This window comes from Formica exsecta, unplaced genomic scaffold, assembly GCF_003651465.1.
Source record: "Formica exsecta isolate Colony F162 unplaced genomic scaffold, ASM365146v1 scaffold245, whole genome shotgun sequence".
NCBI lineage: Eukaryota > Metazoa > Arthropoda > Insecta > Hymenoptera > Formicidae > Formica > Formica exsecta.
Window position 1 is genome coordinate 699475 of NW_021849727.1, and position 23669 is coordinate 723143.

The window sequence follows — 23669 nt, forward strand, 5'->3', positions numbered from 1 at the left end:
ATTAATATAAATTTTTTTAAACAACGATAGAAAATTTTTATAAAATTATATTATATAACAAAAATTAATCTTTCATACATTCACGAAATATATGTTAAAGAATCTGACAATCTCTACTATGAATTGAAAAAAATCCAACCGAGTAATAATAAATTAATAAATGTTTGATCTAATAAATTCCGTTATGGGGTAGATTATGGTTGAGAATCCCGTTTACTCTTTCCTGCAGAGCCTGCAGTTCGTCATCCTCCACGCGAGTTTTGCCACTGATCACTCGACTAGACGCGGCCATGGACGCTTTCTTGACGTCAAGTTGCGTTAACGGTTGTTCGGCTTGCGAGCCCGACATAGCTTGATTGCCATCACGCTTTGGATTAATGTCGTCCCGTCGATTCAGCGGTGACGACATTACCTGTTCCCTTCGCTCCTTATCAAAAAGATTTTCGTCTACGCTCTTTATATTCGGACGTTCGACAACATTTTTTTGCTGTTTTTGCTGAAAATCATTAGCCGAGGGCTCGTCAATCTTTCGTACAATAGTTGAAACGATGTTGCCATTCTTTTGAATGAGTCTCCTGTTGTTGTTCTCCTCCTTGGCATCCTCGTTCAACGTCTTGTCTTCCGAGGGAGCTACTTTTCCGTCCGCGCGATAGATATTGCGAGGTGCGTATAGTAGCCGCAGCGGACTTACCTGTTGTTGCGGTTGCGGTGCTAGTATCGGTTGTGATTCCTCTTTCTGCAATGCTGATTGTGGCGCCGACGCCCGAGGAGTTATCGGCACTGGATCAGGAGATGTGCTTTTTCCGTAGGACTTCTGAAAAACAAGATAACAATTACAGAGTACTTACGCATTTTTATATAATAGTTCTTTTTTTTAAATTAATCTTGAATATTGAATATTAATCATTTTCTATGTAACTATTGATTGATTGTATTCTATAAGATGCAATTATAACCATCTTAAGATGGTTTATATATTTATTTTATTACTTATTTTATACAAATTGTAATTGGTAAACCGATATTACATGTATATTTATAGCATGAAAAGATACGTACCTTGGCGCTCTCCAATTCGCGCTGAAGCTGAAAGACTTCCTTTCTAAGATGATCGATGGTGCTATCGGCATTGCCGTTAGTTGCCATCAGTTCGTTGTATTTGTTCTCCAGCTGAGTCTTCTCATCTTGTAATTCCAGGTACTTGGTCTTCAAATGCTCCATGGATTTCTCCTTCTCCTCTTTCGCCTGCTGGATGCGACCATGTAGATCTTGCAGCGTCGTTTTCAACTTATTAGTCTCGTCCAGTGCCTGTTTTTCACGTTTCTTACATTCTTCCTGTAGATCCTGATGCTCCGTCTGCAGGAGCTGATAGGTCTGCTGAAGCGAGTCGAACCTTCGCATCGCCTCTATGCTATCCTTGTCGCGTAAGGACTTCTCTCGCGATGCGCGCTGCTGCAATTCTTGCTTCACCGCAGCGTTCGAACTCTTCTCTTCCGCCAAGGATTTCTCCAGTCGAACTTTGTACTCGAATATAACTAAAAAGAACGTATACTGATTATCTCGAAGAGCCTACACGAAAAAAAAATGCTGTTGCTTCAATTAAACATCGACGTCACGGGCTGCCACAAACATAGTTATCCAATAAAGATATCATTGAATGAACTATATATGTTCGTGGCAGCCCGTGATATCGATGTTTAATTGAAGCAACAGCATTTTTTTCCGTATATGTAAACGAAATGAACAAAATTCAATTGTCAATAATGTCAATCAAAGAACTCAGAAGAAAGCAATCAATTTATAATTTATGAGATTTGCCGTAACGTTTTAACGTAAACTTTATAAATTATACTATCTACAATAAATTCTTCAATCTATAAGATAAATAGAAGCTTTAAAGCCCTGAAAGTACATATTTGTTATGCCCATATTTTCAGCGCCTACCTTGCAGTTGGGCGGCGAGAGCCTCCTGCTGATGAGCGCATTGTTCATGAAGGTCCCGTAGCCTGGTCATCTCCGAAATGGCGGCACGATAAAGGAACATCAGCAAGAGAGCTACCACTCCACAGCTCCCGTACAGAGCCAGGCGGCCGCCTCGGCCTCTGCCAAGTCGCGAACCGCTCATTCCTATTGACAGTAAGATATATTCTCTTGTATTATCTCTTATGAAAACAATCGAGGTTTATACGCGGATTCATATCGACATGTTGCATCATAAAATGATAAGCATTTGATTTTAATGTAATATATAATGATAGATACATTTTCGCTTACGTTATCTCACAGCTCATCTATTAATATATATATTAAAATGTAATTAAATTCTATTCTAATCATACTAATTAAAAAAAGTTTATAGAAACTATTCCTATACATCCGCAAATTAGTATAAGGGTATTAGTATAAAATTAGTATAACGATGAGATATATAAATCTTTCAGCTATAAATCTTGATTTTCTATACTGCCAAGGCAGTTGTTAAGAGTGTTGTCAACAGATACAGAAATCAAGAACCACGAATAATATTAAAATACGTTAAAACATAACAACCCTGTCAAACATAAACACAGTAGTCATAAAACTAAATATCACATAAGCATTAAAGTTATACTTACATATCTTATCGCGTTATTTAATTATATAATTATTTTCTCTACAATCTCATTTCACAGAAATTTCAAAGAGAAGTCAACATACTTGAGATAGTTTATCACATATGCAAAGTTTGATTTGTGTATATAGAAATTGGAAGCAATGACGACCAAAAAGAGGACAAAAATATTAAACACGATGAAGCAGCGGAAAGAGAAAAAATAATTGTACTTGATTTAAATATATATATGTATATATTTATTCTCTTCAAAGTAAATGAAAAATATATTTTTTGCCATTTCTCCTCTGTAAAAGAACACTCTGTAAAAGAATTTTCTCTTTTTGTTTGTTTTTTCGTGAAACAATCAAAATATTTTATTTTATTTTTCTCGAAATAAAACTGTCTTTTTCAAAAAAGAAAAAGATCTGTATAAAATGATTCAAACATCTTTATTTGTTTTCGCAGGACACCGTGTCGTCAAGAAGCAAAATTGGATAATGGAATTTTCGAATACCAAAACGGAAATCATCAATCGTCAGAAACAAAATCGTAAGTAAATTATTAAGCTTTTCGATTGAAGGTTTTTAGTTTGTTATGTCGGAAATAGAATTTCTCGCATCAACATGTATAAAGGAAAAAGAATAAAAATATATTAGATTATCAAAGAACGGATGAAAAAGATGTTGATCGAGATATTCAAATATGTTTTATTAGTGTAATTTATATAACATAGCCTCATTAGTGAAGAATCGTTTAGCTTTCACTTTTCTTCTTTTCTATCTTTCGATTTCCTTTTCAGTTTTCGAAGTAACGAAAATGTTTTGGTATCTCTTGTTCTTGCTAGTCAAGCACTTAAGAAATCTGTAAAATATAGACCAGACCATACAAACATAATAATGTAATTCCTTTATTCTTATAAAACTGTATTACCAAAACTACTGAAACTGAGAACAAAATAGACAAAAGAGAAAAAAGATCAAACAATAAAAATTTTTCTCTGACAGCTGTAAAATAGAAAATTGATTTTACAATCATTTAAATTCTCTTTATTCCGCTTTTAATCATCAATTTCAATTTTCAAAAGAAATAAACATTAATTTGAGAAACAAAAAAAATTTTACACCTTTAGAATTAAAACATATTTCTATATTTCACACACCTTTGACAGTTAATTATAAAAGCGTATTTTTCAAAATCTATTCCCGATTTCTCGAAGATTAGATACTAATTCATGAAAAGGGATTTTCTCCAATTCTTTTTATCATAAAATGCCTCCGCGATTTACAATATCAATATCCAAGATAAAAATTATTTATAATAAATATTACATAAACTAAAAGAACAAATAACTAAAATAACAAATTATATTAATTGCTAAATAGATTTACAAGCAAATCAATTTATTATGTCTGTGTAAAACTTGAATACTTTGGAACTTTATATAAATCTTCAGTTGCCAATTACGAAGATTAAATATCCCATTTCACAGAGATGGATTTCTTTCAATTCATTTTAATTCGTCCATCTTTTATCGGATCACCTTGCGCGCATTTCTTTCTCGATTCGTGCAAATTAATGAGAATTTTCACCGTAGAGCACGAGGAGAGGAAAAGCGGGGAGAAGATGCAGCGGGGTAGTTAGCTACTTAGCAGCTGGATTCGAGTTCACTGACATTTCGGAGCACGCGCGATGCGAGTCTTGTTTCGTTTACGGCGACGACGACGGAGACGACAAACGGCGATGCACGTGTACCGTACGCGCGGAAACGTGACGCCCGCTCGAAAGCCGATTCTGCCCGGCTCTCTGCATGCCTCTGGTTTTGGCATCCCGCCACACGTCGAGTACTCACAGAATAATGAATCTTTGATTACATACACAGGGTAATCTGGCAGAAAATACAAATATCTTCTCCGTGGTTTCCAGAGATAACTCTTAACAAAAGAAGAAAATATCGCATCACAATTCTATTCGAATTCTGTATGTTTATCGAAAACGAATATTTCAACAATATAATCGGTTAAAGAATAATGAGCGACAAATCAATCCACGTCAATTAATCATTAAATTAAATACATATGTAATTTACACTATAAAATGTAAATATGCCACTAATATTCTTTGTACAACAGCTACGGAAATATTGCGACTCCAAACACTGCAAGCAAATATCACCCATGTTTATCCATCCATACTATAAACTGTTGACATTATTGTCGCTGTTGACACTGTAATGCTGAATCAACAGCTAAATGTTTATTGAGGAATTATCAAATACAATCGCATCATATTGTGACTATTTGTAATAGTTGATTACAATGCGAAAGAGATTTGTAGTTAAGACACCCATTGTTGATTTCTGAAAATCAAATGGAGGTACATATTTAATCCAAAATCTATAATTCATTGACAAAACAGTTATATTTTTTCCCGAATATCTCTATTTAAGTAGCAATAAATAATGCAATAAATAATGCATTGTTAGAAGCATGTACGATTCTTTGCGGCAACAAAAGAAGCGAAATCTTTTTTTTACTGGCAGAACAGAGTTCATTTATTCATCGACTGTCGCAATAGTAATTTTCAAAGTCGTCTTAATATCCGTAAGAAATACCATTTATAACTGACACAAGCGGTTTTGTTTACATGGAGCATACTTCTGACGTGCAATGCTATTTATCTCTTTTTTTCCCTGTAATTCCTGGCAAAATAACGTGCTTTTCCTTACCTATGCAATTAAGAATTATCTTGTATACGTCAATTAGATACTTACATTAAATCCATTCACGTCACATGCATCATGTACATTACTCTACACTTTTAACTTTTTTAAACTTTTTTGTCGATTCGCTCCATTAAATCTACAAAGTATAAAAACTAAGGACAGACTTATCGATATAACATTACTATATCGTGAGTGGATTAATCTTCAAAATAGTTTCTCTTAATTCTATGATGCAGTTTCGTAACGAGAGTATTAGTACCTAAAGTAAATTTTTTTACAAAACCTAAAAATAAATTTATTTATTATTTATTATTTATTTCGGAAATGGGAAACTGTAAAACTGTTAATTCCGTATTTGAGAAGCAGATAGTTTAGTTCAAAATTTACCTAAAAAAAGAAATCGAACACATTTTTAAAGCATAAAAGGTTCAATATTATGACAGTGTTTAAAAGACACTTTTTTTTTAATTAAAAGACTAAAGAGTTCTTCAGTTCATAAATCTATTTGTTAGCAATTAAAATATCGGCAGTTCTTCAATAATTATTCCAATAATACTCTTCGCAACGATAATATTGATATCTTATTAATAATGAATATTAATTTTTTATTATTGTGTTAGTGTTCTTTTATATAGAAAAAAAAAACTACGTATTTATATCATATTCGATTGCAGTTCTTGTAACTGTAACTGATTGCACTTAAACGCGAGCATCGCAATATATATATTATTAATCTAACATTTAAATCTTACTTAACGTTTTATCAAATTGTAGGAATAAGATCGTCTCGTGATACGGATGCAAGTAAAGAAATGTATCGCTTAGGATAAGTGATAGAAGAAGTAAATCGTTTTTCTATCTGCCGTGTCGGATTCATTAGTACACGACCATTAACGGGAGGCGACACGACACACGACACGTAGACAAGCCGCGTGCCTTCCAGTTGATTATCCCGAGAGCGGCAGACCGGCAATCTAAACGAAAATTCCCTAAACGAAAGAATTTGCAACGTACACATGGAATCGCGCGGATGACATTTCATTCACAAAGTCCGTCACTGATCTTTCCGAAACTATCATCGTCGTTGTAATCTACGTAGAATCATGAATAGCAAGCATATTAATCGCGAATATCACATATGCATTCATTTGTATTTATATGAGGAATAAAAATTCTTGATGCACCAATGCAAAATTAACTTTAATTCTCATTAGTGTAAACAGCTATTTAAACGGTCATTAAAAAGAAATATTATAAAAACGCATATCATTATAAATAGTACAAGGGACATGAATAATGTATCCTTTTATTAGAAAAGTGTGCATTTAACGTTATTCTAACATAAGAATCGTGAACTCGCTTTGCTTGTAAGAATACTTAAACACTTCTGAGAAATAAGAAAAATATTCTTCCATCTGAGAGAAACATGTAATTTCATCATAAGTACTAAGATTACGATAATCATAAATGCTCATAAAAAAAAATTAGTTTTAAAAAATTCTCATTAGCTTAAGTTTTCATCAGCAACAGTTCAAAAAAATAAATTATACCAAAAAAAAAAAAAAAAAAAAATTCTTTCAACGATAAATATCATTAATAATTTATTTACAAGAGATAACCTCAATTCTCATTAACGTAACCGAGATAGGAGAGGAACGTAAAAAACGATATCGTGAAAAGAAAAAGAATTTCTCATACAAGACCACACATATGTGCGTTGACATGACTCTAGAGTGTCGTTCACGGTATGTTTACGGTATGCATGACATATATGCATATGTACGTACCTCATGTACCCGGTGGACGGCGAGCCGCACACTCAGCTCTTCTTCATCGCGCGTCCCGGTCTGCCTAGCCAAACGTCGATCGCGGTGGCCGCGTCGAAGGCGAAATGGCAATGACGCGTCGTGCGAAGAAACGACGGCGACTCCTCGACGGCTTCTCCTCGTAGCGGTGTTCGTAGCGGCGGTGGCGTCGTCGTCGTCGCGCGACACCACGCTCGCATATGGGTGATCGCGTACACACCACTCACGTCACGTCGAGGAAACGCAGAGCGAGAGCAAACGAGAGTATCACGCGAACGTGATCGGAGACTCCTCGCGTCATCGAGAGTAACGCGCACCATGGAGCGAAAATGCACACGGTGTAGACAGTGAGCGCGTTCAGGAAACGCAACCGTTGAGCATCGTCTTGTCAACGCTCGACGTTGATTTGTTGGTTCTAGAAGTAAGAGCCAACCACGTTCGATTGCTACCCAACGGTTGTGTCTCCTGAACGCACCCAGGAAAGATCATGGGAAATATTCCACGGGTAGAACCTTCTGCGCATGCGTGAATGACGTCACTGCTCCACGTGTCCGATCATGCAAGTTTTGCGTTTTGTGCTCGCTGCCAGCGCGTGTGGAGGGGATACGCACAAGCGTGAACCGTGTACATGTAATGCGCAGAGCGTTCTGCGCATTACATGTACACGATTCACGCTTGTGTGCGTATCCTCTCCCACGCGCTGGCAACGAGCATAAAACGCAAAACTTGCATCACTTCCGATCTCGGCAGACTCGTGTCAATTTGTGTTTAGGTGCAATCACGGAGGTAAGGACATTTTTTAGAGCTTATATAAATTTTCTATAGTCTTCGTTAATATTTATGCTAATGATATATTAAATACCTGTTATATCTCTATTTAAGAATAAATAAGATTTAAATTTATTTACTAATAGAAAATGTTGAAAGAAATAATAGAGAATTCAGTTTTTAAATCTATCTTGTTTATGCTTAAAGAGAGATATAACAGGTATTTAATATATCATTAGTATAAATATTAACGAAAACAATAGAAAATTTATATAGGCTCTATATTATTTCTTTCAGCATTATCTATTAACAGATAGAATTTAGTTTTTACTCTACATCAGCATAAAAAGTGACTGCTCATAGTCCTCGTCGACAATCTTCTGCAGATTATCAAACTTAAGTGGTAAATCCTCCAAATACTAGTCTAGCCTACTTCATTCTGGAATAAAACTATATAATTGTGCGTTATCTGCTACTATTTCGAGCTTTAAACAACCAACATATTAGCAGCCAGGATATTATAGTCAGATGGTATGACTGTGATTAAAAATTATTTTATTTTAAGATTAAATCAGATTGTTGATTATATAGAAAGAAAAATGCAACACAATTGTTCTCCTTTCATAGGATATGTATAGTCAAAGAAGTCTGTATCAAAACGGAGTACCTAATGCTACAAGATATCAATCAGGATTACAGCCCCAGCAAGCTAGGCGACTCGATCCAGAACACATGTCGAGCCCAGTACGAATTTAAAAGCTTTGTCAATCCAATTTATTTGTCGATATTATCATTGTATCCCAATATAGATCTAAATACATTTGTTATATACAGATTCAAGTAATGCAGGATGATCAAATTATGAGAGGTGGAGTGTTTATAACGAATCAGAGAGGTTTGATACCACCTCTGGTAACGACAAAGTTTGTAACTCAGGATCAAGGAAATGCATCCCCTAGATATATAAGATCCACTATGTATCCCTACTACTGCTGATATTATAGAGCGGGTGTATATATTATAATATTGTGAATCGGATAAGCTAGTAATTTAAGTATTTCATTTGGCATTACGACGCATCCACATCTTTTACAGGCCAATGTTCCCTTTGGGCTTGTAATAAGTTCGATGGCTCGTATCGTTCAAGGAGAGTGTGAACCGCCAATTGTGGATATGGGTGAAATTGGGCCGGTACGTTGCATGCGTTGTAAAGCATACATGTGCTCATTTATGCAATTTATCGATGCCGGCCGAAGATTTCAATGCATATTCTGCAAAACCACTACAGAAGGTAATAAACAGATATTGATGCATTTTTTTCCGAAGGATTTGCAAAGATCTTTGCACCAATCACTTATTTATCTATACTTCTATTTTCTCTTTGTGTGTTAGTTCCAAACGGATACTTTCAACACTTGGATCATACAGGTCAACGTTTGGATCGTTATGAGAGACCAGAGTTAATGTTAGGTACATTTGAATATATAGCTACAAAGGATTATTGCAAGGTAATGTATCACATTATTAAAATTAACTGCATAATAATGAATAATAAATTTATATGTTTGTGCGTAAATTATTTGGTAAAATTGCTCTTTTTCAAGCTTTTCTTTTTTCTTTTTTTGTAGATTAATGTGATGACTATGATTTTAGACATGTGAATGTGCTGGTAAATTATTAATATTCCATTCATCTTTACCGATTGCTGAGGAGCCTGGAAAATTGAAAAACCGTGATGATCATGAAATACTTGGTACAAATAAAGAAAAAACAGGTATGTATGCCGTGTGTGTCATGGTATATTTAATTTATAATATACACGCGCGCGTGTGCGTCTGTGTGTGAATTTTTATTTGCAAAATAATTTTTTTTCTTTTTTTTTTTCTTTGCAGTACCACAAAACGATGTCTATAATAATTTGGGTCAAGAATGTGTCGCTGCAGGTTGTAGTGTAGATCTGTTTATCTTTAACAATTCGTATGTAGATGTGCCAACAATTGGTCAAATTTGTCGCCTTACTGGAGGAGAGATTTATAATTACACTTACTTTCAGGTAACCACTTGTTGCAATAAAAATACATGTAAGAAATAATTAGATTAAATTAGACTTTACATATGTGTGTACATGCATATTTACTTATTTTAGAAGTAATACATGCATAGTTACTTTATTTTTATAAGTAAAGATTACATTGAAGAATATAAACTTTTTGTTGCAGGCTGATATTGATGGTGAAAGATTAATTTCGGATGTTATTAATAATATTAGTAGACCAATCGCTTTTGATGCTGTTATGCGAGTACATACATCTAAAGATGTTAGGGTGACCGATTTTTATGGACACTACTTTATGTCCAATGCAACTGATATGGAACTCGCCAGCATAGATTGCGACAAGGTAGTCAATTACACAATTATACATTATAATTAATATTTTATTACATAGCTTATAATTACAGGAATATATTAAAATTTTTAATTAGGATATTAAAGAATAGAGTTATCTTAATGTGATTATGCATACTATATTTTATTTAATTAACTTGATTTGTAATTTACAAGGATATTGGAATAGAAGTTAAACATGATGATGAACTAATAGATGACGAAGGTGTATACATTCAAGCATACTATAGCATACATTTATCCTAGATTATTTCCGTTGCACGACGTTGATCCTCAAGACACAGAATTACCACCAATGTTGCGCTGCTCTATTGACAAATTTGCAGACGATGGCGCGTATCTACTTGGTAATATCAAAGTTACATACTTTTCAGTCATATATATAACTCGTACATTGTTGAAGTTATTTTAACTAGGAATAATTATTACATATTATTCTTTAATAGATGTGAAAAATGATCGATATCAATATTTTATGCATTCTGTGTGATTTGTTTTATATTTAGAAAATACTATCCATATGTTCTTATGGTTGGGTATGGCACTTTCCTCCCAATGGATACAGAGTGTCTTTGGTGTGCCTTCAGTGGTCCAAGTCGATATAAATCGCACTGTATTGCCAATATTAGATACTCCTTTAAATAATAGAATCACAAATATCATCAATCGAATACATGCTGAAAGGCATTGCTGTATGAAAGTAAGCTATTTAATGTAATGCATGAAAATAGATTCCGTTAGAGTATAATATAATCTGTTTTCATCTGTTTTTCATTTTTAGTTAACAATAGTAAGGCAACGTGAGAAACTGGAACTGTTACAACATTTTTTGATTGAAGATGGAAGAAATGATGGAAGCCCTAGTTACATCGATTTCCTATATCAGATGCAGAATGAAATAACAACACTTCTTAGTCAGTAAATAATATTTTAAATAAACAGTTACTTTGTATTCGAATTCCAACTCTTTTGTAACAATGATGTGTGTTACCCACATGTCTTAAAAAAAAATAGTGTAGTATATGGAATGGGCTGGGAAAAGGGAAATTCAAAAGAGTAATAAAAATATATTTTTCAACAAACGGAATGCCTTCTTCTATTGGAAATGTTCTATATAGAATTCAGTTTTTAAATCTATCTTGTTTATTTTTAAATAGATATATAACAGATATTTAATATTAGCATAATTATTAACGAAAACAATATAAAATTTATAAAGACTTTTAAGAATGTTCCATGTTGCACCTAAGCACGAGTCTGCCGAGATCGGACACGTGGGGCAGTGACGTTATTCACGCATGCGCAAAAGGTTTTACCCGTTTAATATTTCTCACGATCTTTCATCACTGGGTGTATTCCGCAATCGACTAGCTGGTGCTGCCGCGCTCGGTCCACCAATAGCGATCGAGTGTATGACAGCCGAGCGACCTATCGGCGGCGAGGTATCGACTGCAACTTCACGGTTCTCCATCGGACGCACCGCAAAATGCACTATTTTGCAGAGATCGCGTTGGAGGTAGTTTTTTTTCTTTTCTTGCAAAATAATAGAATATTTACGAGTAGATATGGGATAATATAGTAACTGTTTGTGAATTATCTTTTAAAGATGTAAATTTTTTATCGGCTATTACAAAAGTTTGAATATATTTCGGCGTCACTATCGTAATTGCACTCTTTTTCTCTCTCCAGCATTTTCGATTATATTTTTCAATATTATTTTGTTCGCAATATGCCTTTAATATAAGTATTGTAACTTTATTGCATAACGTCGTATTTATTTTACATATTGTTTCTACTGCAGTTAACGAACAGAACGAAAAATTCTTCCAACGATAAGAAAAGTCACGATCATTGTCCTCGTTGGACATTTTTACAGAGAAACGAAATGACACAAAAATATCCTAATATTTCCTATTTTTATTTATCAAAATACAATCTATGTGTATCTAAACTATTTACTATCTTTTATAATAGATGGAAATACAACAGATATTGAGATAACGAAGAGATGAAAAAAGGAGAGAGAGAGAGAGAGAGAGGGAAATATGTGCGTGAAGGAAGAGTGAAGTTGCCGCGGCGCGCAGGAATTTTTCGTCGTCGGCGCGATCGACGGTTGGCGGCGCTGCGGTCTTTCGGGGCAAGGCTCCACGGGCGACGACTGCTCAGTCAGGGATCTCGTTTGCATCGTATCGGTTCGCGAGGACTACGTGCGATCGCGAGCGGTACGCATTGCACTCTTTTTCCCTCTCTTCAGCATTTTCGATTATATTTTTCAATATTATTTTGTTCGCAATATGCCTTTAATTACTTTATTATTACATGTTGTTTCTACTGCAATTAACGAACAGAACGAAAAATTCTTCCAACGATAAGAAAAGTCACGATCATTGTCCTCGTTGGACATTTTTACAGAGAAACGAAATGACACAAAAATATCCTAATATTTCCTATTTTTATTTATCAAAATACAATCTATGTGTATCTAAACTATTTACTATCTTTTATAATAGATGGAAATACAACAGATATTGAGATAACGAAGAGATGAAAAAAGGAGAGAGAGAGAGAGAGAGGGAAATATGTGCGTGAAGGAAGAGTGAAGTTGCCGCGGCGCGCAGGAATTTTTCGTCGTCGGCGCGATCGACGGTTGGCGGCGCTGCGGTCTTTCGGGGCAAGGCTCCACGGGCGACGACTGCTCAGTCAGGGATCTCGTTTGCATCGTATCGGTTCGAGAGGACTACGTGCGATCGCGAGCGGTACGCGAGAGAGAGAGCCCAACGTTCATCCGTGTCGCTCTCTCTCCCCCCCCCCCTCTGTGATTTTGGTGAGCGAGCGACTCCGACGAAAAGGGACGTCCACCTCGCATCGACCACGCATATATATATATATATATATATCGAGGCATATAGTCGCGCGAAAAGAAGAGAGAAGGAACGGCCGGAAGTAGGAAACCCGTCGACGGCGGACGTGCGCTTTTATTCCTTTCTCCTACTCCTATCATCGTTCTCTCCCTGTCTCTCTTTCTCTCTCTCTCTCTCTCTCTCTCCGCGCTGACTCGCTCGCGCGCTCTCCCTCTCTCTCTCTCTCTCTGATCCCCTCGCGCGCGCCTTCTCTCCTCTGTCTCTTGCATCGGTTTTCTCGTCGACGGCCGTCGGGCCGCGCCAAGCCAGACCGCGCCGAGAGCCGCGCCTCCTGGACTCGCGCGCCGCCAGAAACGGCCATCGCCAACACCGGTGACAGTGTGATGTTGTGTCGTTGCTCCAGTGCTGTGCCCGGTTCCCGTCCACGTCGCGAATATCCGTCGTGCCGTCGACAACGCCTGTGACTGTGACCGTGACTATCGTACCGTTACTTCTGCCTTTGCCGCTGCCGCCGTCGCAATGTGCCTCGTCGACGTGCCTGTCTCCGCCCGCGAGATGCTGTGAGTAAACTTTTCACAATTATTTCACATTATATTTATAAGAGAATCGTCATACGCGAAGGATTAACATCGGCCGAAGGACACCGAAGGAGTCGCCGGACATCGAGCCATTTCGGAGCCGACGGCTATGAATGAATGCACTACGTGCTTCTCGACAGTTTATTATTATTCTCGCATTTCTCTTGACATCCCAGAAGCTCCAACAGACTTAATCTCTCTTCTCAGGGCGGGTTTTATTTTTCTCTGAATTATATTCGTGTCCCTGAGAGAGAGAGAGAGAGAGAGAGATAGGTCCACCGAATTTCCCGATACAATCTGCTCCTGCAATAACAATCTCTGCCCGGTCCTCCTCCACCCTTCCCCCCTCCTTCCCGTGCTTGCATCCCCTTCCCGCATATATTATTAACCAACTTCTCGCTCTCCGGTCGAGAATCGTTATGGAGCGGAAAAACAAGGCGAGACGACGGATCGCTCCTCCCGAGTACAGATTGCGAAATCGCGCTGTTTTCTATCTATCGATTCCTCTCCTCGAACGATACGTGGCCGCCGACGTATAGTAGCCCTTCGCGGCCCGACGGTCGGTCCGGCGCTCGGCGCTTCGTCTTCCGTCGCGACGTAAAGGACGTAAAGGAGCGCGAACACGATTCAGCCACGAAAATCCCATTTCTTCCCCGTTGTCGTACAAATTTTCTCTTTATGGAAAATGTCCGTAATCAATCTCCGGCGAGTAGTGTACGCGACGAGGCACATTTCAAGCGCGAAATGATATAATGGCTTTGGAAATATCGATCTCATGTCAAAAAAAAAAAAAGTATCTCATTCTGTTGATTAAATTTATTGAAGAGATTGTTGTAAAAATTAGATCTCTCCCGCGTGAAAGATGGCACGATTTAATGAGGAAATATTTGTTACATCGTGACTGAACTTTCCTTTCTAGCCATTTTCCGACTTTTCCACGAAACTTTCGAAAATCGACATTTCAGGCTTAATGATTTATGCCGTCTCTGAAATATTTAATCATCAATGACGCGCCTGAGATACCTAATCACTTGACGTAAGAACAAAAGAGGAATTTTCGTGACGTCGTTGATCGCGAGTGAGGAACGTAAAGTGTGTCGCGTAACAGTTGCTGCGGAAGAAACGCAGCATTCTGGGAGACGATTGATCGTATCGTAAAAGTGCACCGTGAAGATGGATGAGCCGTTGGGTGGAACGGCGCTATGAGTCATGTTTCCTTCACTTTAAGGGAGAAAACCGAAAGCAATAAAGTAATAACACTTCATAAAACAGGTCTCCGCGTGAACAGTTACAATGTTATCTCGCGATATGTCAAAATAATTACGAAACACAGCCACATGCTATAACAAAATCTCTCTCTCTCTCTCTCTCTCTCTCTCTCTTCTTCATTCTCTCTATTTCCTTTGATTTAAATTTTACCCCCCTCCCCCTCATACTGTCCGGTTAATTCGATTTTTCTCTGTTCGATTGGGGTTCCTCGTTTCTAGATAAATGTTCGGATTTAACGGTAAAACATAGACATCAACGGTAATCTTTTTGAACAGTTGTTATTAGTAAAAGCGAAGAATGCTTAGTGTCACTGCGCAGTAGGACGAGCCTGGCCCCCTGCAAGTCGACGTTAAACATGGTGGTTCATTCCGTCGTCACGCCGGTCTTTTCGGAGGCTTTTCCGATCGCCGTTTGTATACACTTTGAATTTATCATGACTTTCTCCATCATTGCCATTTTCGTCATAAAATCAAATGTAACACTATAACTTTAAATTTGACATTAGAGTTGAGCAATTTATACGACTAGATATATATTAGATCATTTTTCGAAGCATGGGTCAACAGTAAAATAACTGAAATGTAAAATAGAAATAACGTTGTAATTAACTAAATTACATTATTTTTTTCTAAAGCCAGTCAATAATTGTTCAGTTCAGATTTAGCGACTAGAATTTTCCCAAAATTTTAATTATTTGATATTTAATAGTGTTTTTATGTTTTATTTATATTTTTATAAAATTACTCGACTTATAATTTTAAATCTTAAAGGCGGTTATTTTAGTCATTTTTGATGGTTGAAATGATAACGCGATTCACGGAATTATATTGCAAATATCGTCTCGTTTCCATCTTCAACATTTTACAAGAAATCTTTCGCGATAATTTCAGAAACGAATCGATATACGTGTACTTTGTTTTTATTTCGAAATATATTGCGTGTGAAATACAATCATTCATTATATTTGTATCGTTTTTTTGTAAGAGAAAAAGAGAGACACATTCGAAAACTATAATTTATAAATTATAACTGTATGCATTATCTATAAATCATTTTGCAAAAAAATTTGTTGTCATATCGTGTTGTATTATGAAGTTTCTTCTACGTCGACGCAAGATCGTAAAGGGTTAAAAAGCGAATCAGGACGCACGCGATGCGCGCTCGCTTCGTGAGTTCACGTACTCGTCAGCACGTTTTACACGTTATACATGGCGTTACGAGAGACGGTAACCAATCTTGCCGGCCGAGCAGGGCTTCTCAAAGTCTTTGCTCATTGGAAAAAGAGAAAAGTAGGTTCCGCATCGGCATAAAATTCGCAGAACCCGAGATCTCTTTTCTTCCACGTTTTTTTTTTTTTTTTTTTTTTTTTTTTTGCGTTTGAATACAAAGTATTCTCTTTCGTTACAATTTAATTTTGAAAGATTTAAAATTAAAATTATAAGAAAGAATTGTGTTTTAATGTCATGTTTATATGCCATATATTACAGCTGTTCTGTGATAGAAAGATTTTATTCTATTTAGAATGAAATATATTGTTAGAACTTTTAAACCCTTTAAAAGAAGTTTTTTTGGTGCGGCGTAGTTATTGCGTCGTACGTTTGAGTCTTTAACCAAACCGAACTGATAACGTGTAAATAATATTTATGTACGTGTAAAATTTTTCATTTTGAGAGGGGTAAGGCATTAAAAAGAGTTTGCGACGGATTTTTATATGAAATTTAGATAATTTTTTAAAAATTCAATAGTATTTTTTACGATTTATTGTAAGGAAGAAAAATTTAAAGTAATTTGTTAAATATAAAGTTAATTTTTTAAATATTGCGCACCAGAATTATTATGAAAGGTAATATATGTCTCGTTTGACGCGCCAACATGTCTGTTGAAATTAATCTTATACTACATTAAGTACATTGAATACGATTCTCGTGTCACGCAAAAACAAGACTCAGGATAGCTACATTATATATGACAAAAATAGAAAGGAAGACAGCATCAATTATTATAACAATAAATATCCATTAAGAAATAAAATTCAAAATTATCTGTGGAAATTCTGAAGGAATATGAAAGATATTAAAATCGGGAATTATAATTAACAAAAATTCAAGAAACAATTACATACGTTAAACTTGAAAAGAGCTGGTAAATAAGTTTTGTCAGAGTTATAATTCTTAAGTATGAAAAGTCTCGAGTTTAGCACGAGTCGAATTTCGAAACGACACAGGCTTTTCGAAAGTGCATCCATACGTTCAACACGAGCGGCGATACGTATATATTATGAAAGTCTTCGGCGGTTGACATGTGACACGGTCCGATGTGACGTCATACGTCGGGATGACGTTCGAAATTGAAGTACGAGAGCGAACTCGCGTGCGTCCGCGGGAGATCGGATCTCTCTCTTTGCGAGAGAGGCGTCGACGACGGTGAGCACGGATGCCGTCGACGTCGACGTCGCCGTTGCAAGTAGGTCAGCTGGACTCGCGCGTTGCGGAGGCACAAGGCGATGTTTGCGACCGCGAGATCGTTTCACTGTTGTTAGCTAGCACGGCTAACGGAGGCGATCTCGCCTTAGCACGACACCACGTTTCACCGATCTCTCGATCTCATTTGATAGAGATCGAGTTGTATGCGAGAGGGATCAAATACGCACTGATTACGTAATATTTTAGCCTCCGAAATGCAAAGGAAATAAAAGAACACGAGAATACGGACGGATCATAGATAAAGTTACGTTCGAAAATGTTTATTTCGTTAAAAGCGACTATCGGATTTATATGAATTAAATTTGTTTTTTATTCTCTTATTAAGATATCATAATTTCTAGTAACAGTCAATCTTGTATCAAACTTTGTTTTATTATTTCTTGAGTATTCGTATTGACGTCATTCGGTAAATTTGTAATCGTAAAAGGTGATTTTTCAATAACAATTGCGGTAGTTAAATTCAATTGTCGCGGTGCTATTATCGTCTTCTTGCTGTATGCGGTTACTCTTTATGTATGTAGATACTATATATATGTTTCTTTAATTTATATATTATTTTGGACGCAAAAAAAAATATTTTTTTTTTTTTACTTTCTTGCGAAGAGAAAATATATCCATTGTTTGAAATAATAAATTAAATATATCACATACACACAGTATCTCAAATTTAATGCGTCAATTATTATTGTTTCATATAGACATACAGATTATTCACAAAATTTCCATTTTGGGAATAGTTTGTGTGTCTTTATCAAATAATAGCAACTGACAGATTGGTGATAGAGAGTTAAAGAATGGGATATAGATAAATAGGCATATCAACAAGTATGAACTCTATAACGTAGAGTAAGCAGTATTAATTATGCACGCTTGGATTACATTTACATTGCCATGGAAATAAATCGATCGGTCGCTGGAGTCGAGCAAGCACATTGAGAGCATAGTTGAGAAGAATCGGAAAAACCTATAAGGAACGTTATGCGCGAGAAAAAGTTATAGCTCTTCCAAACTTCTAACATAAATAGGATCTCGCACAGTTTCGCCGAGATTTATTACGTTCTTCGAAACGCGCATCTACAAGTTCCGGTAAGCAAAAGGAAAATATGGGTTTTCACAGTTTTTGCAAACAAGGTTGAAGTATGGATGAAAATGAGCGTACATTTGTTGAATTGAATAATTATAATTTATTCACATATTAATTCTCTCTCTCACATACACACATACACACACACGTAATATATTCATCAAAATTCTGATCATCAATTTGCACATCAAATTTTTTCGAAATCTCGATTTAAAGAAAAAAAAACAGAACAAGATGAAAAAGATAATTTAGGATAGAGAAGATTAGTAAAAGAAATTATTATTTACAATGTCTCTGTGTATATTATGATTCATATACATATTGAATTTCTGATAAACAATTTTTTTTATCTTTCATTTGTTTATATTTGTCTTTGTTAATCTCAATAGAGCAACTTTACACACTACAATGAAAGAATTAATTGCATTTTATGTAATTGAGAATAAATGAATACATATTTCGGCAACATTGTTATCATCGTAGATAAGGACGATTTTGCGAGTTCAAAATAATCTACGATTAAATACAAGACTGTCGCATCGATAATTCAACAAAATTAAATTAATAACGAGATAATTTTATTTTTAAGATTGTCAATATTTTTTCAGCAGTTACTCTTTCCTTGTATAATATCGATAAGTTGCATTGACGATCATTTCGTCATTTGATATAAACTTGAAAAAATTACTTCATGGAAAAGAGATATCGATCAGAAATAAAAAGTCGCGATGACTTCAATCTTTAATGCTATAAATATGCATAGAAAATATACATATGAATACATTGTATATTTTACACTAATTGTTATTATGTAATGATAATGATCATAATTTATTTATTTATCTTTACTTCTTTACGTAAACAAAATAATCTTTATCTCTCATATTAACTTCATAATTTAAAAATATTTAAAAATATTGCTTGTAATATTGATAATTGATAGCAAATTAATGTGATTCTTTAAATTTACAAATGTATATAATTACATTAATTTAGCGCATTTATTTCGCACAACATTTAATTATTGATATTTCTCAATAATCACAGATATTATCGAATATTATATTAATATAATATAAAATATAAAAGATCTTATTATTATTTTTATCAGCAATCAAAGCTATCGTACAGCGATAAAAACTATATTATTGACTGCTAGTATTGGATTTTCCTGATGTGAAATGAAAGAATAGTCGAAAAAGAAAGGCCGTAAAACGGATTTTTATGGACTTTTCCATTCTGAAATGCGGTATTTCAACATTCCTTGCGAATACTGGAAAGTAAGAACGACGATTGAATTTACAAATATTCGGTTATTAATTGGAAAACTGGCGAGGCATTATTAAGATGAAAAAATTTAAAAATTTTACCAGCGAATTTATTCTAAAGAGACTTATAAGTATATTGGCTTTAATATTCTCTGCGAATTCAAAATTTAACACGGGTGATAAATAGGAAAGATGAAATTTTGTTGCGCTCTCTCTCTCATTAATATAAAATATAACAGACTTTATTATCGTTGTTATAAATGGCTATAATTAAGAGTTAATTATCATAAAATTATACTCGCCTGTGTGTAGAAAATTATACGAATAATAATTCTCTGTTTCTAATTAAAACTATATAAAATTATGGAATGCATTAACTGTCTGAGATCTAATTTCGATACTCGTTTATAAAAATATTCCGATAAGTTAATATTGATAGATTTAAAAAATATCAATAATAGACTAAAAAGTATCGATTTATCTTTATCCTCGCTTGAAGCATTATTAATCCTTATTATTTTTGCTACGAACGTCATCTTTTTAGCGTCAATAACAAACATATTTAGATTCTTGTCATATATATTATATTGATATTGATTAGACACCGAAGAGTCCAAGCTGAAATCGATATTTGTCACCCTCGTATACGACATCCTTTGTTAGCCTCGCATCAACAAGGACACTCGTGTGGTCGTCCTTGTCGATCCCCGATACACTCGAAATTGATAAAGCGATTTCCAATGCCCCTAGATTGTTTTTCGTGGATTTTTCATGCGACTATGAGCAACTATCGGCATGAGATCGACGTGTATCGGAATTTCCACTTTTTCACCTGTTGAAAATTCCAGCCGATTCCCGCAGGGAATTTAAACAGAGGCGATACCGATGCTCTCTCTTCGTAACGTTGCGTCCAAGTTCTATTTCCAGGTTTCTCGACGTCGCGACGCCGCGTTTCCCGTGTTTCCGGCGCCAGCGTCGATGTGCGTGACGCTCGATATTTTAAGTTCCACCCAGAACACGGGGCGGCTCTCCCCATGGCCGATTCCCTTTCCCTCTCTTTTTGCTCTTCGTCTCACCTTCTACTTAATGTTACCATTTAATCCTAGAAATTTACGCACGAGTGATCTTGTCTCTCCAACAGATTTTCAATTTCCTACTTTGTTAGAGAATTATCGGAGGGCGCAAGATATATATGTATATTGTGTCTCATCATTAAAATTCTTTTTATTTGTATTGTGCAAAATTTTTGTGCATTCTCGCGTTTTCTCAGCTATGTTACGTAATACATTTTCTCAAAATGCTCTTTAAAAAAGTCTGTGAAACTTTTAAATTGTAAAAATTGTAAGAATAACAGTTTTTACTAAAGACTTAAATAGTTATTTAATTTATAGTTACATAAAGTATGCATTTTTAGACTTTTTTAAATATTTTTTAGCTTTTAAATATATGTCAATCCTCTAACATTTATACTCATTCGTATTTCCCTTTGATTTCATCACCCGATCTATATTTGCTTATTCTACATTTAATGTTATCAATTTTTATCTACTTTTATCTATTTTTGATTCCGAATCTTGTATTAATTTATGCGCTCTCTTTTTCTCCATTTTTTTATTTTCCTTTGTATTTTTTAAATCCTGTTTTGTATTTTGTACCATCTGTATTATTTTCTTTTTTATTGTACATGTACATTATTCTCAGAGTATTATTTGTTTTAGAACATGCAGCGAGAGATTCTCTTTTGTTCTATTCTTTAAAAAGATTTTCTTTTGACACTGGCCAAGGCGAGGTGCGTTGTCTCGAAAATCGGCTCTCGATCCTCGGTGAAGGCAAACACCTTTCTCTCTGCCATCTTCTCTTTCTTTTTTCTTCTCTCTTTCCCTCTTTTTCTTCATCTTCTTTCTTCTCGACCTTCGCCGAATCTCTGTTCTCACGTTTATATATGACTATCAAACTTCCGTATGACTAGCTAAACGAAAGCTCCTAGATCACGATTTTTTAAATCATTCAAATGCAAACTAATTTTGCAGACTGCACTTGATTCACAAACGCCACGGGGTCACTCGTCATATCACTTTTTGCCTCGTATTTTATTTATGTAACTGATTTATCAGCAAACAAATATTAAAGTAAACAGATCATTTTATTATATAATTGCCGGAAACAAGTGAGAAAAAATATAAATTAAATGATAAAAGTATAAATATTTTCTTATGATATATAGATCTCAGTTAATTGTTATGTTTTTGTTGTGCAACGAGAAATTTAATTCCAATAAATAATAGTATCAAGAAATAACAATAATATTTCTTTCAATGTTATTGATTTATTCGAATTTTGTCTGATTTAGAATTAAATGATGGTGCTAAGGGATCCCACGGGTAAGGATGAGGGAAAGGACACCCTCTGCCGACGATACCCCGAAAAGGGCTCCACCGGCACCAAGCAGAGGTGAGTTCACGTTAATATTAAACTACTTTAATATTAAAAAATTCTTACATATTGTATAATTTTTTACGATTTGTTTTTAAATTGTAAAAAAAACCTGCTTTCCAACGAGAAAACAGGTATAAAAGATATTTCTCGTCATCAGTTAGGGATTCACAATTAGTGCCACATCAGCATCATAATTCTTCTATATATATACAGAGTTTCATGTATCTTCGTTATATCATATTTTGTCGATGCACTTTTTCATGCTACTATTTAGATAGATTTTTTCTTGCTGAATATTTTTATGGTACAACCTCAGATCAGAAAAAATGTTTAACACTACTCGAATAAAATTAGCCTAAATAGATAACGAAACCTGTTGCACATTCATCTTTATGTTAATAAAATACTAGATAAAAGAAAAATTCAATCAGATTTTTTGTCAGATATGTAACATTGAAAATTAACAAAGCGACAATATATATTAATAATTTTACGAAATATATTCATATAAGATCGTATAAAATACACAATTTTTTATACAATAAATTTCTACAAAATTTTTACTAAAAAGAAATATCGATTTTTTATATATTCATCACAAAAAATTGTATATTACAATGTACGATACAAAGAAAGTATGCTCTCATAATATTTTGCGTTTTTCTTTCGGAAAACTGAGAATATATTGAGTAAAAATTTAGAGAGGTTTCTTCTTCAGTGAAAAAAGAAATCAGAAAACTTGATAAAACGAGGGGGGTATGAATTCTGCGAACTTTATCCCGTATAAAATTCACAACTCAATCATCAGTTCCTGTACACACGACTATAAACATGAATACGACCGCTGGATTATGATGGCATAACGATTGTTTTCAAGATCCCGATGCAATTGCGACGTTTACGTTTGCGTCTGCGAAGAATGTATATCCAAGAGGTAATTTTTCCTCTGCAAAGCACGTCTCAGAAACGTGAACGTATCATAAATCTTAGATCTTCATGTTTTTTTCTTAAAGTCCTTATCTTAAAAAAAAAAAAATACAAATAAATCTTGTATCTATATAAAATTATTTTCAACAATTCTTTATTGTAATATATAATGACTATGATATATATACTCTTATCCTTTAAATAATCTTACTCGGAAACTTCAGAGTTTGCGACTCCTTTAATTCTGTCAGGACTTGTTTTCCTAATTAAAACGATGTTGTGTGTTAAAACCCCTTAATTTCGAATTTATTATCGTTATTATGACTTATATCACACCTTCTTTACTTCATAGCGTATACGTAATAACGACGTCCGTGTACTTCAATATGATGGCCGTGATCGGTGTCCCTCGATGCGTGCGTGTACGATACACACGCGCGTATTCTCGCGCTCGCACGGTGTGTCGCG

At 34.9% G+C, this 23669-nt stretch overlaps 2 protein-coding genes, 1 long non-coding RNA gene and 1 pseudogene across 7 annotated transcripts in view; 3 read left to right on the forward strand and 1 right to left on the reverse strand.

Moving 5' to 3' along the window:
- Positions 1-7620, reverse strand: part of LOC115236126 (Golgi integral membrane protein 4-like) — a 12408-nt gene extending 4788 nt beyond the window's left edge. The window contains exons 1-4 of one of the 3 annotated variants that reach the window (XM_029808359.1): positions 7103-7620; positions 1945-2127; positions 1060-1535; positions 692-814 (exon numbers count right to left, since the gene is read on the reverse strand). In XM_029808359.1, the coding sequence (XP_029664219.1) occupies positions 692-814; positions 1060-1535; positions 1945-2125 (780 nt within the window). In that variant the 5' untranslated portion in view covers positions 2126-2127; positions 7103-7620. Of the gene's footprint in view, positions 1-691; positions 815-1059; positions 1536-1944; positions 2128-6067; positions 6781-7102 lie in introns of those variants that run through there. The other 2 variants (XM_029808360.1, XM_029808361.1) reach the window with 2 other exon arrangements.
- Positions 2031-5898, forward strand: LOC115236128. The gene is made up of 3 exons (XR_003884139.1): positions 2031-2136; positions 3059-3142; positions 4188-5898. It is a non-coding gene; the product is annotated as an uncharacterized LOC115236128 (long non-coding RNA).
- On the forward strand, positions 7106-11437 carry LOC115236169 (annotated as a pseudogene).
- A 1700-nt stretch (positions 11438-13137) lies between these two features.
- LOC115236167 (microtubule-associated protein futsch-like) overlaps positions 13138-23669 on the forward strand; it is a 36354-nt gene continuing 25822 nt past the window's right edge. For all 3 annotated transcript variants that reach the window (XM_029808432.1, XM_029808434.1, XM_029808433.1), the window contains exons 1-2: positions 13138-13716; positions 22189-22289. In XM_029808432.1, the coding sequence (XP_029664292.1) occupies positions 22226-22289 (64 nt within the window). In that variant the 5' untranslated portion in view covers positions 13138-13716; positions 22189-22225. The remainder of the gene's footprint in view (positions 13717-22188; positions 22290-23669) is intronic.